Source organism: Coptis chinensis, chromosome 4 (assembly GCF_015680905.1).
Source record: "Coptis chinensis isolate HL-2020 chromosome 4, ASM1568090v1, whole genome shotgun sequence".
Lineage (NCBI taxonomy): Eukaryota > Viridiplantae > Streptophyta > Magnoliopsida > Ranunculales > Ranunculaceae > Coptis > Coptis chinensis.
The window spans coordinates 21621372-21637845 of NC_141459.1; the positions used below are offsets into that span (position 1 = coordinate 21621372).

The following is a 16474-nucleotide window of genomic DNA, read 5'->3' on the forward strand; positions in this document are numbered from 1 at the left end:
ACAACACAACACAAAATGTTGAATATATCTTATTCCGCATCGGTAGATGATGAGTATTTGACAGCTGATACCACATTGCCACTTACGGCCAATAACTAGTTAGCTACTTCATTCGGTGATACGATCTAAATAATGTGGAGCTATGCGGCTATGACTGAAAGCAGACATCACTTTCAAGTTTCAACATACAGGGCAGATGGGGACAAAACGCTTAAAAACACTGGGAAACCAAAGACAAATTAAATGACTATAAATATGGGACCTCATGGCTATTCCATGTACTACAGGAGGAGCAGGCAGGCATCACTCCAAGGGATACTGCACCTAACACGGGTACCACCTCTGTGATATACAGAGACAAGTACCGCTGTAGTCTTTTCTAATTGTGTCTCCTCCATTTATTTTTCTATCCATGCCTTCTATGTGAAGACCATGCATTTCAAAATCTACGTAGTTGCAGCTCAATAATTGAACTAATTTTCTCAATCTCAAAATTGTATATCCTCAAATAAAATAGCTGAAGATCCACAGATGCATCCACATCTATGATACAAAATCGTTCATACTTGTGGCATACGTTATGATGTGGTTGGAGTCGACTAATACAGGAAACAAGTGTATTACTTGCGAAGAAAACAATTTACCCATGTAATTAGACGATGAAGAAAACAATTTTTATATATAGTCTCACAAATATTTTGAATACCTACACATCATATTTGAACAATTGAACGCATGAGCAAAGGAAGAATATACTTGAAATAGTTGGTTACAAGGAAATCTACATCAGACACTCAGGTGCATAGTCCCTACACGCCATTAAATTGTAACACATGAAATCTGAAAGCTTCCATTCATTTTCTTGCTTCCGGTATAATTTCTCTTTCCAAAATGTAGGCAACAAAAAAAAAAAAAAAAAACAACAGCAACAACAAACAAACAAAACAAAACACGAGTAAGAAAATCTTGTATTTTAGTAAGTCTGCCAAGTTGGTCCCTCAAATTTGTTTTGAAGTGCTCATCGGAAAAAAAAAATGTTTTGCTAGCTAATTCCTTACTCACAAATCAATCCACGAGGGAATCACAAAATACTATTTTAGATATGGAGCTAAGATTACAATAAAATATGCATATGAAACAAGTAACAACAGATATTTCTAAGGAAACTACACACTATCCCATTACTATCAAGGAATTAAAAGTCTCAAAAATAAAATTAGACTGACATGTGTAAAAGAATTAGAGCAAAAAAAACATGATTTAACCTGTGAGGATGTTAAGATACTCCAGAAATCAGTAACTGTTTTGTCATTCTGTTTCAAGCCTTCCCATTAATTTCGCCAGGTTCTGATAACCCTCCAAGTTTTTGAGGTCGGGTAATTGGTATTGTATGGCTCCGGCGCTCCTTCCCACCTGGCCTAGATGAGGCCTTCCCATACCAAATCATTCCCATCACCGCTATAATCATTCCAAGAACCACCTGTATATTGAGACCCTCTTTCCCGAAGAAGAAAAATCCCAAGATTAACACAAGAATAGTCTTCATGTGGCCAAGTACTTGGAAAGACACAGCAGTAAATCTGCCTATGCAGATGAATTGGCTGAGGTTTGTCCCTATGGCAATGGTGCATGACAAGATGATGAACGACTGCAGAGCAACCAGCAAGAAACGTTACTGACAAGTGCCACAAGGAACAGCTTCATGTGCATAAACAAGCACACAGATTAATATCTGGGTATGTTGCTGCAAGCATTATATTACGAGTTCACATGTGGAAAATTGGAATATAACAAATAGTTTATGTTAATACAGTGTTCAAGGACTTATCGTTTAAATTGTTCATTCAATGTGTCACAAGTCGGAAGTGGACAAGTGGGCAGTTCTCAACAATGGATGGCAAGCAGCATATAGTCAATGATAAACCAGACCTTGGTGTCAAACTAGACCTCACTAAATGAAACATACATGTATTTCTGACTGTAAGGAGTGGTGTGTGGGCAACAAACCACAAAGGCACTATAGTAGGCATGAATCAAGACTCGAGATAAACTATAGAAAGACACCTAGACAGTCAGTCTTGCCTAAACTCAAATAGGTCTAAAATAGAAACAAAATTTGCGGGAAGAAACACTTTCTGATGTTCACAAGCTTGTGTCAACGATTGACGCACGTCGTGTATGAAAAGAGTACAGGGGAAAAGGAATTTTCATGACCACACATGGCGACATTGACAAAACACATAATGAGAGACTGACATTCCTCCAAAAGAAATGTAAATTCATGCATAACCCGTCATTAAAGACGTAACCCGTCATTAAAAATTTCTTATCAAAGATCACGTAACCCGTCATTAAAGATATAATCCAGAAGGTATCCATATTTACTGTGTACTTACCACGGTTACGACATTATAATCAAAATTGTCGACTCTTTTGTTTGTCATCCAAAAATCCAGAAAAGGCCCTAAAAGAAGTAGAGATGCTGCCTGAGCAGGTGCAGTATGGCCCAATAGGTTGAAAGAACCAAGAGCATATTTCCGCTGAAGATAATGTACATACTACACACCAGAAAGGAACAAAGAAACAACAGAATTACTTGACCAGGTCATCTTTAATGGAATAGGAGAGACTCCTCTGTTTACAATCAAAATTAAAAGCTAATAGAACCTCTCTGTGGCAATGGATGACTTACATACTGTTGCAGAGCAGTGCTCCAAACTGCCACAAAGGCAGCAACAAAGCCTCGCGTGTTGACACTCACATCAGTGACAGTGCAGACAGCTACACCCATAAGAACCACTGTTATGCTAAGTTTTGTGTCTCTTGAATATCGTATTTTGTCCAAGATAACTTCCAACAAGCAGGACACAGGAATCATACTCAGCTTCGCAATCTAGAAATAGATATAACAAGAATTTTAGTTTGCAAACTTTCATACTAATACAATAAAAGGAGTTCCAGTTGCTTCCTACTAACCTGATAAAACCCCACTGAGTTCCACATTAGACTGACATTCATTCCAACAATTGAGAAATTTGCAAACAGAACAAATTTTAAAAGCTCAGGTAGAGGCAGCTGCGAGGGCTGTATATAACCAAGCCACCGAAGAATAACCGTCATCAAAGTTGTGGTGGCGAAATGCAGACCAGTTAACGTCGTAGCTGCAGGTAAACACAATACATGAAGAAGAGCTCAGTACAAAACCTTAATTGCTACGAACTGAGAGTCTCAACCACTAAGCATAAAATCATGATGATAGTTTAATGAGATTTACACCAAAAAATTCACTACCCCGATTACAGACTTTACAACCCCGATTACAGACTTTACATAAATAGATCCGCTAAAGTACGGTAACTCATCATTGGAGATAGTAAAAATCACACTTAAAGGAATCAACGGGTGTAGACGTTTTAGGGCTTGGGTTCATCAAGGCCTCTCCACTAAAAAATCGTCATATGTACATCCATGTTTCCAAAATTTGGGGTGATTGGCTTCATAAAAATGAATTAACAGTTCAATAGCATAACAAAAATATCATAAGGTAATCTAAATGATGAAAATAATCAAACTTTTTTGTGTCCAAGGTTGTTGTTGTCGTCTTTTGCATATAACTTGTAAAAAGGTATCACGGCGCCCCTCGCTCTCTCTCTAAAATTCCACTGTGTCTGTGTCTGTGTCGGAGGCAGACACAGACACAGACACAGCTTGGACACGAGTCCCACATGCGAAGGTAGCTCGGACACGGTCAGGACACGGCATGGACGCGGACATGAATTATATAGTTATGTGAGATGTCTTTATGACTCTTTTTGTTGCAACTATGATTATCTAGGTTACATGGACACGCCATATTTTGAAAAAAATCTGTGTCGGATACGTATCCACGTGTCCGTGTCCGTATCCGTGTTGGACACACACGGACACATATTGTATTTAATTTACCTCGAATTTCTGATTTACCATCTAATTTAATAAATTTATAATTATTAAAAAAATAATTAATTATTCCTATCCGTGTCCCCGTGTCGATCTTCAACTGCTCGCCGTATCCAACACCCCATATCCATGTCGGACACAGACACGCGTGCCCGTGTCAATGTAACCTAGATGATTATGAATCTTGAATTACTATGATACGATTAAAATCTAATGTTACATGAATATAAAATAAATTTTAAAATATTATTTAATATCCGTGTCGGCATGTCCTCATCCTACTTTTTTAGGATATGATCGAGTCACCGCAACGGTGTCGGTGTCCGTGCTTCATAGCAATCAACTTACTGCATATCCATACAAAATGACTGCAACATAATGTTTACTACTTGGAAACTAATGCAAAACTGAAACCGGAAAAAGTCAATAACAAAATCATATGCAGCTACCATCAATTCATTGCACCGACCCCTACAAACTTCCACGCAACAGATGAGAAAATGCATCATAATTTATGCAAGACAGTGCAATGAACAAGTTAATGAAAGAGAGTGTACACGAGAGCTACATATAGTTTACCAAAACTGAAGCCGTATGTAGCCATTAAGGCTTTGTTGACAATGATTATTCCAACGGAAGTGACAACATTGAACATCCATGAGGCTGCATCTACTGCAGCTTTTTTATCAGCTTTGCTGGATGGGGCCATTTTCACCAGTTTACAAAAAGAATCTTTACCTTCCAGTATCCATGAAACTCAACCCCGTGCTTCTGAATTTGGATAAAATAAGTCAATACTAAATTAGTAAATTTACCCCTTTTAGATGCCAACATTTAAAGAAACACACAGCAGTAAATTATGACCTAAATAACTAATAAGTATGGAAACTCCAACACTGATAAGCAAAAGTCTAACTTAATTTCTAACACCCTTTCATAGAAAGAATGGAGAAACAAAGGTCGTTCCAGCTGAGGAGAAAGGGCATTATGCCTTCTCTACATGCCTGCAACAAAACTTAGTGGCAGTAGAAGATTCAGCGCACTAGGTTCTTTCAACGGCAATCATATCCTATTTTACTGTCATATCCTCACCGTACTGTGCAAAAAAATTCCAACATTTTTCACATTTCAATGTCAGTGTCGGAGAGGATACTCATGTCCTTACCCGTGCTTCCTGGACAGTAACCATTTCCATATCTAAGAATAAGTCCAAATTACCAGACAAAAATCCAAGACCCTTAGCATACAATATTTAACTCCTTCGGAATATAATCAGTTCATTGAGTGCAAATATATTTTTGTCATAACAGTACAATACTACTACCTTTTTCACTATCTTCCAAGAACAATTAAATACACGACTTTCTGTGGGTTCACCCAGAAGTGTTGGAAACGTACAGCCAAGCTTCAGACTCTGGACCAAAAAAAACAAAAGTAAGTAAGTAAATAAATCATTGATAACACTGAGACCAAATAAGACTATTAGTGAGGGTAAAAAATTATATGTTACAAATTAATAAAGCTATAAATCCATATGCTTATTCGAAACTTGAAGAGAGATCTAAATTTTATTTTGACACTGACCTTGGTGGTGTCTAATGATACCCGTAGACCACGTGATGTGAAATTGTAGCTTGTTTTCTCACCTCAGTTTATGTCCTCTTTGGTGTATTTCACTCTATTAGAAAACACGACCCATATTGTTCTTCAATGTGTTTATGCTGTGCAAGCACAAACCATCTCAACTGGCTTTCGCTAAATCCCTAATCAGATTTTTCTTACACTTGTGTTCAAATCAGAGTTATTGGGGCAAATGTCAGGTTTCATTTGTCGTCCATTATTGACTTAGCACGTCAATACTGAAAGTGGTGGATAGAAGCATGTCTGGAGACCTAAAAAGAGGACCAAAAGGTTGCCTATAGGAGAGTTGATAGCCTTGACATGTTTCTGTCGATAATTAAAAGACAGAGATGTACACATCACATACCCTTTAGCTGGTTCAGAGTATTTGACATTGCAGAACCTTTAGTTGGCATTGCCATACACATACAGACAAGCAAATGCAGTTTTCTACTTCTACTCATTTTTTTCCTACGCAAAAACTATATGTGATCTCGTTTTTTCTTTTTTATAGGCATTGATGAATTTATAACAAAGAAACGTGTTTCTTTTCTTTCCTTTAATTTTATATATGGCATATTACATTGTGGACAATCATTTAAGCATTGATCCATTAACAAATATTAAACAATCACCTCCACTGCTAAAACAATTTAAATGAAATCCACATCACATTCTCATAATTGATCTGAACAGTAAGAATCAACAATTCCATATTAATTTTCCAGATCAAACACGAAATTCTACTAAATAGAATCAGATCTACCTCAATCACATTGAGATCGATCTCATAACTAACTAATCAAATCAAATCAAAGATCAATGTATAAACAGATCTAAATTAAAGTTTAAAAACATCGAACCTGAATTGAAGTAATGAGAAATTGAATCGATGAAAGAAGAAGTTTGTTTCCTTCACCTTAAAAGCAGAAATAAGAATAAGAATATTGAATTACAAGGGTTTCTTTTTGGTCATTAAATATAAAAAAAGAATTAACTGCCTTTAAGTAGAGTTTACAGTTTTTCATTCATTCACTCACTCTTTTTTTATTTAAGATTACGGCCTTCGAGGGGTGTTGTGAACGTCAAACAGGATCACTTTGTTTTGGGTTACGGGACCAGTGTCCCACAAGTGAAAAAAGATTCTCTATTCGCTAAAATTTCCTTTTCTGCTAAGAATAATGATACAGTTAAATATAAAAATACATTCTACTGCACGCGGCGTCGTTTTTTTTAAATACTCTCCATTTGAAAAATAAATTAGTAATTTTCATGATTATTAGTTGTTTTGAAATTGTTAATAACAATGACAACGTTGGAGTACTTATGAAAAAAAAGAACAGCAGGTTTTTTAATTTTTCAGTTATTGAAAAAGAACGAATGGTGACACAGTCACACCTGGAATTATATTGAGTACATCAAAATTTCCAGCCTTCCATAGTTCTATAAGGACCAGATGTATGAAATGATAGACTCCAGGACTCCAGGACCAACTAAAGTATTCAATTAGTTACTTTGGTTATTTTAGTGAAAAGTGATAGAGTCTTCTTTGTGCGTGATTGCGTTTTACACATTGCTTTTTGCGCGAATCTCAATAATATATAATGAAGCGTTATCAGAACGGAGAAGGAGTGCACGAATCTCAATATATAATGAAACGTTATCAGAACGGAATAACAGTTGCTATTGTTTCCCATTCTATTTTATCATTTTTTTTCATGACAATTTGTGTAGTTGAATTTGAACCGTAATATGGCATCATCAATTTTGTGTGAAATAAGAGTCTCGTAATACACCGAATTGTTGTTAGTGGAAGAGATTTTTGATAATAAGAAATTTCAACAAATAGAGAAAAAGTTAAAAAGTTGAAATCGAAATCATACTTTCAAAAATATAGTAATACACAACTACCAATATATAGTTCACACCCACTATTGAATTTGGGCAATCCAATTTGAGTCAACGTCGAACTGGATAGCCCAAGTTATATCAGGCTAACAACCAATCAACTCAAAAGCTGAATCTAATCACATTGTCCAAGTCCACCATAGAAAAAATGTCAAATCTGAACTAGGACTACCAATAGATTGGGACTGATTTGCAGTTTGGGTTAGGGTTGGTTCATATAAATAAATATAAATAATATCTGAACGTTACTGGATTGGTTATGGATCTAATAGGTTCCAACTTCCAACTAGGGCATGAAATCGGGTTGGGTTGGATCCGAACTCGAATAGGCCGGGTTTGGATTTGGGTCTATTAGGTTCGGGCTCAAGTTTTGGGTTTTTAAATTTTTTTTTTAGTGTTATTTGATTGGGTCTATCGGGTTTGCATTTTACACATTGTTTTTTGCACGAATCTCAATATATAATGAAACGTTATCAGAGCAGAATAAGGGGTGCTATTGTTCCCCATTCTGTTTTATTATTATTTTTTCATGGCACTTTGTGTAGTATCATCAATTTTGTGTGAAATAAGAGTCTCGTGAAATACCACACTAAATTATTGTTAGTGGAAGAGATTTTTGATAAGCGACTTTTTGCAATGTGTTTATGTTGTGTGATAGCATATCCTAAAGCACCCTAAAGTTAGGAGTTAGGACAAAGAACTCAAGAACATGGCATAAGAAATCTCAACAAATAGAGAAAAAATGGAGATCGAAATCATACTTTCAAAAGTGTAGTACTACACAACTACCAATAGTTCACACCCACTATTGAATTTGGGCAATCCAATTCGAGTTAACACCGAACTAGATAGCCCAAGTTATAACAGACTAACAACCAATCAACCCAAAAGCTCAATCCAATCAGAATGTCCAAGTCCACCATAGAAAAATGTCAAATCTAAACTAGGGCTAGCAATAGATTGGGACTGATTTACAATTTGGGTTAGGGTTGGTTCATATAAATAAGATCTGAACATTACTGGATTGGTTATGGATCTAATAGGTTCCAACTTCCAACTAGGGCACAAAATCAGGTCAGGTTGGATCTAAACCCGAATAGGCCGGGTTCGTGTTGATTTTCATATTTGTTTTTTTAATTTGGGTCGAGTTTGGATTTAGGTCTATTGGGTTTGGGTTCAAATACAAGTTTTGGGTTTTTTTTTTTTTTTAGTGTTATCCGATCGGGTCTATCGGGTTTGGTTTGAGTTTGGGTTGAACATTTCAGTTTGGTTCGGGTTCGGATATGGTAAAACTATTTAGGTTCGAATTTGGCCATATTCAACCCGTTCCCTGCACTAGTTCCATCCCATTATGGACACATTGTACTGATACACATCACATACCTATAAATTCTTACATATTTAAACGTCTTAAAATGAATAAACATGAAAATGTACAACCCACAATTACGTCAACCAGATAGAATAAGTTTTTCTTTCATAAACTACTTCATCCATTATGCACTTTACATTATTCCCCCTCATGGTTCAATATCAAAAACCAATATTTCAAATTACATATGCATTGGATTTGGTCGGATTTATATAAAACCACTAACATTATTGCACGTGACTTTGTACGTGGGACTACAGTCATCACTTTATGCAACTTTTCTTAAGGAGCCCCTATGTTTTACAAATGTCAAAAAATTAGAATTAAAAAATAAATAAAAAACACACGCACAATGCGATACCCCTGGTATGATAGAAATGTACCTATACTAGCCCGGTATAAGTGACAGTTGCGCCAAGGCCGGTGTGATCATACTTCGCTTAAACAGCTGTCTAAGATCCTGGTTATGAGTAATTGATCCTCAAAATCCTAACGTTGAAGCTTTTTTCTAGATCATTTGGTTGTAGATTATGTAGGAACTCCACAGGTAAATGTGCTTGGACGGGAGTAGTCCAAGAATGGGTAACCTCCTGGGAAGTTGTTGTAGGACGTCCGTAGTGCGTGGCTAAGTGGGACAATATCGAATGTTTGGCTATGGATTCTATGGGAACTCCGCATTTAAGCGTGCTCAGACAAGAATAGTCCAATGATGGGTGACCTCTTAGGAAGTTGTTGTTCGGAGTCCAAAAATCACACACTGTCGGAGGTCCGCAGTGCCTAAGTGGAGACATTATCGACGTAGTAGGATGAGGCGGGTTATTACAAAATGATATCAGAGTTGACCGCTCGATCTTAAGGTGGTGGGATTGTGTCATGGTGTGATCCCAATTCACGTAGGTGGTTGTCCAAAGATTATGGCTATGAGTAATTGATATTCTAAATCCTAACGTTAAGGCCTTTCTTAGATTGTTTGGATGTAGATTCCGTAGGAACTCCACAATTAGGGTTGCTCGAGCTGGAGTAGTCCAAGGATGGGTGACCTCCTGGGAAACTGCTGTCCGGAGTCCAAAAACCCCACACTGTTGGATGTCCACAGTGGCTAAGTGGAGATAATATCAACGTGGTAGGATAAGGCGCACGGGTCATTACATGCACATAATTACTATTCATCACATGTAGGGCCATCCCTAATCAAATTTCAATGGCCCTATGCAAGCTTTCTACAAATGGACGTACATTTTTGTTTATTGGAATATACGACATTTGTAATGGATTTATGTTGTTTTTTTTTCTAAACTATATATAGTGGGCGTTTCTTAGTAGAAGGGGGCATTGATTTTTGTTTATTTTTGGGGGCCTTAGGCAACATTGGCCTAGGGCCGACCCTGCTCACACCCCAGATTTTTTATATTGCTTAGATAACCGATAAAATGAGAACTTTTAAAGCTAGACCCAAATTCAAACCCATTCATAAATTAAACCATACTTTGAAATATTGAAGCATGCATATATCTTAATGCTCGTATATGAAATTATATGAATTCTAGAAAAATAAATTAAAATGCTATCGAAAACACCACATATCACAAACTCTCGAGAGATTACTTTACAATCCTGAATATAGTCCAACGAAATCCAGTTTGATACATAATTGGATTTCATCACGTGTGACACAAAATCTGGTTTGATACAAAATTGTTGTTGGTTTCATATTAACAACACTAATGAAGGAGTGTTACACAACCTACTCCCCTGAATTATGATGACTCTTTTGTTTAATCATCTGTGACACGAAGGTTAGAGTTTGGGGAATAAGTGGCTAGGAATGCAAGGCTATGGCAATAGAAACTTAGTAGGTTGGTGATCAGTTCCCAAATATGGGTTTTATTATCCCTTTATTAATGCATTACAATCTCTATTACGCTTAACAAAAAGACAACTCATAGTTTTTACTGCCTTTTTCAGGTTAAGGAGTATTTCATACCACTTATCATAAAAGCTGCGTCTTAGCACCAAAATAAGCATTAATTACGCTTATTATGAAGACCAGTAGCTGCTATGGAAGAGTGCTGAAAAAGTCAATTCAACCGGGTCAAAGTCAACAGTCAAAGGACTCAAATAAAAAAACCAAAAATGGAGGTCCTTATCTCAAATTATGAAGACTTATCCCTAAACATATATTGGTCAAGAAGACACCAATAAAGCAAAAACAAAAGCAACAGGGGTGAGGTGTCTAGTTCAGAATGGATGAGGGCAAAACTGTAATTGGCAAAAAAAAAAGATATAATCAAAAAACAAATGAGAGAGAACTCATCCATTGTATTAGGATTCAAACCATTTGGTTTGCTTTACTTCTCTAGTATTGTTTTTCAATTCAAGTTTTACTTTATTGTTATTTATTTTCTTGTATTTCAATCTTGTTTATTTTAATCAATCAATATTTCCTTGTTCTTCTTATTTTAATCTTTCATTCAATCATTTGTTTTCAATGTTTTGAGTAATTTCAATCTGCAACAGCTTGTTTTTCAATGTTTTCATTCACAACTAAACTAGCCAGGTCATAAACTAAAAGTCTACCTTATTCCATAAATTCTCAATGTCTTCAACTTTAAACAATCTAGGATGAACCTCAACTTCTTACAAATCTTTGAAGTATACACACCACAATCTACACCTTTAGTTAGATTATCAAAGCTCTAATTTAAGGTCAAGTGGTTCTCATGGTTCAAGCACATATGGTTCTAGCTCACAAGGTTCAGTTGAAGGGCGGTGTCTATCCCTACACAACCACGTTCGTCTCCATGACGATACGCGTCTGGAATTGTTAGGGGATCGATACCACCACAACGATTCAACAACTAAAAGACCTCATTGGGAAGTATGATGCTGATGTTATGTGTCTTTGAAGTTGTTAATGTATAGTGGTGAGTATTGATGAATGATTGAAGTTTCTATCCTAAATCTTAAAATGGGAGGAATGGTGATGAATGAAAACAATAACTTTTTAACTTTTTTTATCCATCTTTTTCTTCTATTTATAATGAGTATGGAAAGACTAGTGTTTAGAGAGAGAAAACATTGAAAACATGAAGTTGTAGGATTAAAACATGAAGAATGAAGAGGAAATGAGATAACTTTATCACCAAGTTACACTCATTGATAATATGGATTTGAAACAAGTGTTATTGATATTTAATGACAATAAATGTAGAGACAAGTGATTGGAATGAAAAAAAATGAAAACAACAAGTATTGAAAAGAAGGATTTGGAATAAGTATTGAAATGAAATGAAAACAATAAAACAAGATAAATTGAAATAAATAAATAACAATACAATAAAATAAAATGCAGTAATATAAATCTACCTAAGAAAACATGATAAAATTGATCTCAAATTTTAGGTTGTCAAACCAAAAATTGGATAATGCTTTCTCTCCCTATTTTTTGCTTTTATACTCCTACTTTTACAATGACTGATTTGCCCTTTCTCTTTACAATTGAGACACCTCACCAATTTGTTTTTTTACTTATTCTTTATGCTTTTGCTTTTGATTTTTCTCTACCTTCTTGATCAAGCTAGGTTTTGAGCAAGTCTTATTTTGTGACAAGATCATCCATCCCCAATCTTCTGAGTTAAGGACATGACTTTCAGTCTTATGGGTTTGAGTTATTGACTTTTGACTTTTGACCTTTGACTTTGAATTTGATTTTTTCAGCACTTTTTCATAGCCACTTGAGTCCTCATAAAAACGTTAATTAATAAAACTCATTTTAGCGCTAAAATGCATATTTTATAATAAGTGGCCTAAAATTGTCTGTAACTTGCAAAATATAGTAAACATTATGAGTTGTCTGTTTATTATGCATAAGAAATTAAGGTTATAATGCAGTAATGTAAATGCAATAAATTAAACGCACATACATTTGGGAGCTGATTAGTCTCTCAGAAACAAATGTCATTAGTGATAATATTAGTAGCTTAAGTGGAGTTCTTAAGTTTAGTGGTTGCTTTGTAGTTCCGGACTTCCGGCTATGGGGATTAGTGGTGGTCTGGCTGTCCTTTGTAAGGATGGAGTGGACTTGGAAATCCCTGGGGCTTCTTAGAACCAAGTGACATGCTAGGCTGGTGCAGACAGCATAGCATGGGATAGTGTTGGCAAGGTATTAGGAGCTGCTATTAGGAGGGTTAAGGATAGAGTTCCTGAAAAGGCTGAAATGAAAGTGATAGAAATTGCAGTAAAGCTGGCTAGACATTTAGAGGGAGTAGAGTTTGCATTTGTAGGAGATTGTATGGAAGTTATTAAAGCTCTCAATGAACCAGGATGCAAATGATGATTGGAAGCTCTTAGGAACTCCATCATATCACTTGTAATAGGGTTTACTTACTCAAACTTCGTATGGGTAAGTAGGAAGTTTAATGGGGACGTCCATATTTTGGTTGGCTGGGCTAACCACCAGCTAGAAAGAGATGCATGCTCATCCAAAGTGTATGCTTGTTGCAGACTTCTATCGGTTTAGGTTTAATATAAATAACATGCTATTTATCGAGAAAAAAAAATAGTTATATATGACAAGAAATTGGTCCCTCGGGCCAAAATCACTCTCAAGTGCACATTTTTTTTTCAAAATCACTCGCAAACTTAATTTTTGGGTGAAAATAACCCTTAAAGACAAATAACCTGGATTTGAAATTAATATCTTATGATTTTACCCTTTCTATCGTTTTGGTATAAACAATTTCATGTATGAACAATGTTTGTTCATACCCCAAATAAGTTAACATGCATTATACATTATGCTAAGGTATGAATAAAGATTGTTCGTAGCTTATATTGAGGTTCATACGCTAAATAAGTATTCTTACTGATCAGACATTAAGTTGAGGTATGAACAATGATTGTTCACAGCTCATGTTGAGATATAAACAGTGATTGTTTATACTCTAATATGTGTTCTTACTAATCATACCCCAAATAGGTATATTCATACTCCAATACGTGTTCTCACTAATCATACATTATGTTGAGGTATTGATCAGCTCTCAAATGTGTATTTTATTACTCTTACACTACTACATTACAACCCTTTTATTGTCTTTTTCAGGTTGCAGAGCATTTCATGTCGTTTATCATAAAAGCTGCATCTTAGCATCAAAATGAGTCTTATTAAGGCTTATTATGAATACTCAAAGCTGGTGTAAGTACCCTCCGTTCTCAAACCAATCACTACAACACACGTGTCCACATACCAGGTCATATATGCACAACTCGTATATCACAAGGTTGTACTACGCCACCATGACGTAATCGCGGCCCAAACTTAGGTCGTCCTAAATATCAAATACAACCATACATGGAAACAAATGATCTATCGCGATCCTAAAGCTCAGTCAACGCACTAATAAAGGAGGTAGTTACTTTGTAACAGCATAAGTAATGACGAATCATCAAGGGAGCACAAAATATGGATCTACACTTAACAACGGCCTGAAGCAAATAAGGAAAGTCAGATCAAACACCTATAAGTAGAGAGAGATGAACTACGTAAGGCTTGATTCAAGTTCACCCACAAAACTTGATATGTAGTCAACTTTTATCCCAAGAAAGAGTTAGCCATCCCCAAACAACCTCAACATCAAGTTATAGGTAATAGAAACCTATACATCGACAGTTGCTATGAAAAAGTGTTAAAAAAGTCAAAGTCAAAGGTCAATGACTCAACACCAGAGAACTGAAAAGTCACGTCCTTAACTCAGAAAACTAGAGATGGATGTCCTTGATACAAAAGAAGACTTGCTCAAAACCTAGCTTAATTAAGAAGATATGAAAAAACAAAAGAAAAAGCATAAAACAACATGGTGAGGTGTCTTGATTGTAGAGGAGAAGACAAATCAGATTTTTGTAAAAATAGGGGTATAAGAACCTAAAAGTAGGAGGAGAGAATGCGCCTAGACTTATTATAATGTCATGTAGGAGTAGAGTATAATTTATATTTTAAGTCATTTACATTCAAGTTTTGTTTTTACTTTTTGTTATTCAATCCAATCTTTTTCTTTTCATGTTTTTGTTTCAATTTTTAATCAAAGTTGTTTCTTTTCAAATTTATGTTTCAATCTTCACTCAAAGTTTTTTTATAACACCCATTGTTTTTCTTTTACTTTTCCTATTACCATAATAATAATAATAATAATAATAATAATAATAATAATAGATAAAACAAAATATAAGATATATTAGTAAGGATAGGAAACCCAGTAGGGTTAAAAGATAAACTTTCCTTCCTTGTTTTTAGAGGGGGGGGGGATTTAAAAACAAAAAGGAGTTTGTGCGGAGAGTTTGGAAACACAGAGAGTTTTACACAGAAAAAAAATGGAGAGTTTTACTGAGAGAGGAAAAGAAGGTTTTTTTTGAAAATCTACTGATAGCTAGCTGATAGTCGGAGCGTACTACGGGTGAGTAGAGAATACATCTTTCACTTCACTGAACATGAAATTTCTTACTATTATTACTCTTACGGCCTGTTTTTGGGTTTACTGACAAAGTTATAAAGATATAAATTTTCTGTTTTACTGCTCATTTTAAGTTTCTGTTTTTGCTCACTCAGTATCTTGTAAATTGGAGAATACATATTGTGTTCATATGGTCGATTATACATTTAAAATTTTATGGTTTAATCCATCGTTTTTTTGGTTCGAAATTGTCGCCAGAAAACCTGCCCCGATCCATTGAAACAAAACGAGTACATAAATTGATTAATGGTTACTGTAAATGTCGTGGTCGAACTAGGTAGTTATATATGCGTTTTTATTTTGAATTGACTGTGATTGTTGGTGTAGTGAGATACTGAGATGTGGGTTGTCGAAGCTTTGAAGAAGCTGTTAATGGCGTCGCCTGTCCTGTTTAATTTGGTTTGAACTCTTGTTGTTGATTTTTTTTTAATGTGTTGATTTGAGGTTGATATTTGATGTTTGAATGGGTGCTAGAAAGGGGCGATTGAAGCTTGAAGAAGCATTAATGGCCGCCAAAACGCAATTTTTGAGAAGGGAGGGAATCACGATTTTGTGGTATTGGCATATTGGGTTTTTTGTAAGGGTTAAAACCGAGTGGTTTAATAGTGGTGGTTATGGTGGTTGTTGTGGTGGTGGAGGCGCTGGTGAGACGAGAAAGAAGATGACCAGCGAAATTATTTTGCTGTTGGGCTTGGACCTTAGATTGTTTTGTTTGGGCCAGCTCATTTCTTTAGTTCTTTGGGGCGGTTTCAGTTTATTTCTTTGGGCCGGTTTTCATTTTTTGTGGGTTGGTTTTATAAATCAAAGTGGGTCAAGTTATAAATTTATGGGCTTAAGTTTATATGGGGCTTGGGAAAGGCTAAAGGCTTTGGACCTTAGTCTTTAGATTTTGGTTAGAGGGAGTTTAGGACTGGTTGACTGCTATTGACCCTTGGCAGGTTGACTTTGACCAGTTTACCAAGTTTGGCCTTTGACTCGGCAAATGATTAGGTCTATTATGATAGGACTAGGGCTATTAGCGTGCTTGGCGTTAGGCTAAGACTTTATATATATACGTGTGTACGTGTATTAACTACTATGTGATATATCAGTCTTTTATGATATACGACGCTATGACACTTAGACA

The 16474-nt window shown here is 35.7% G+C and overlaps 1 protein-coding gene across 2 annotated transcripts; it reads right to left on the bottom strand.

Annotated features, from left to right (window-relative positions):
* Nucleotides 1-1154: 1154 nt before the first annotated feature.
* LOC147502574 (UDP-rhamnose/UDP-galactose transporter 6) lies at nucleotides 1155-6731 on the bottom strand. Of its 2 annotated transcripts, XM_086607345.1 has the most exons (8): nucleotides 6600-6731; nucleotides 6423-6478; nucleotides 5264-5353; nucleotides 4519-4710; nucleotides 2977-3161; nucleotides 2693-2893; nucleotides 2397-2558; nucleotides 1155-1648 (listed from the first exon to the last, which is right to left on the bottom strand). In XM_086607345.1, exons 4-8 carry the CDS (start codon nucleotides 4646-4648, stop codon nucleotides 1319-1321), a joined length of 1008 nt encoding a protein of 335 aa, XP_086463471.1. In that variant the 5' UTR covers nucleotides 4649-4710; nucleotides 5264-5353; nucleotides 6423-6478; nucleotides 6600-6731; the 3' UTR covers nucleotides 1155-1318. The 2 variants fall into 2 exon arrangements, with proteins under 2 accessions (XP_086463471.1, XP_086463470.1); XM_086607344.1 differs by lacking the exon at nucleotides 6600-6731 and having other exon boundaries at nucleotides 6423-6585.
* Nucleotides 6732-16474: the final 9743 nt, after the last annotated feature.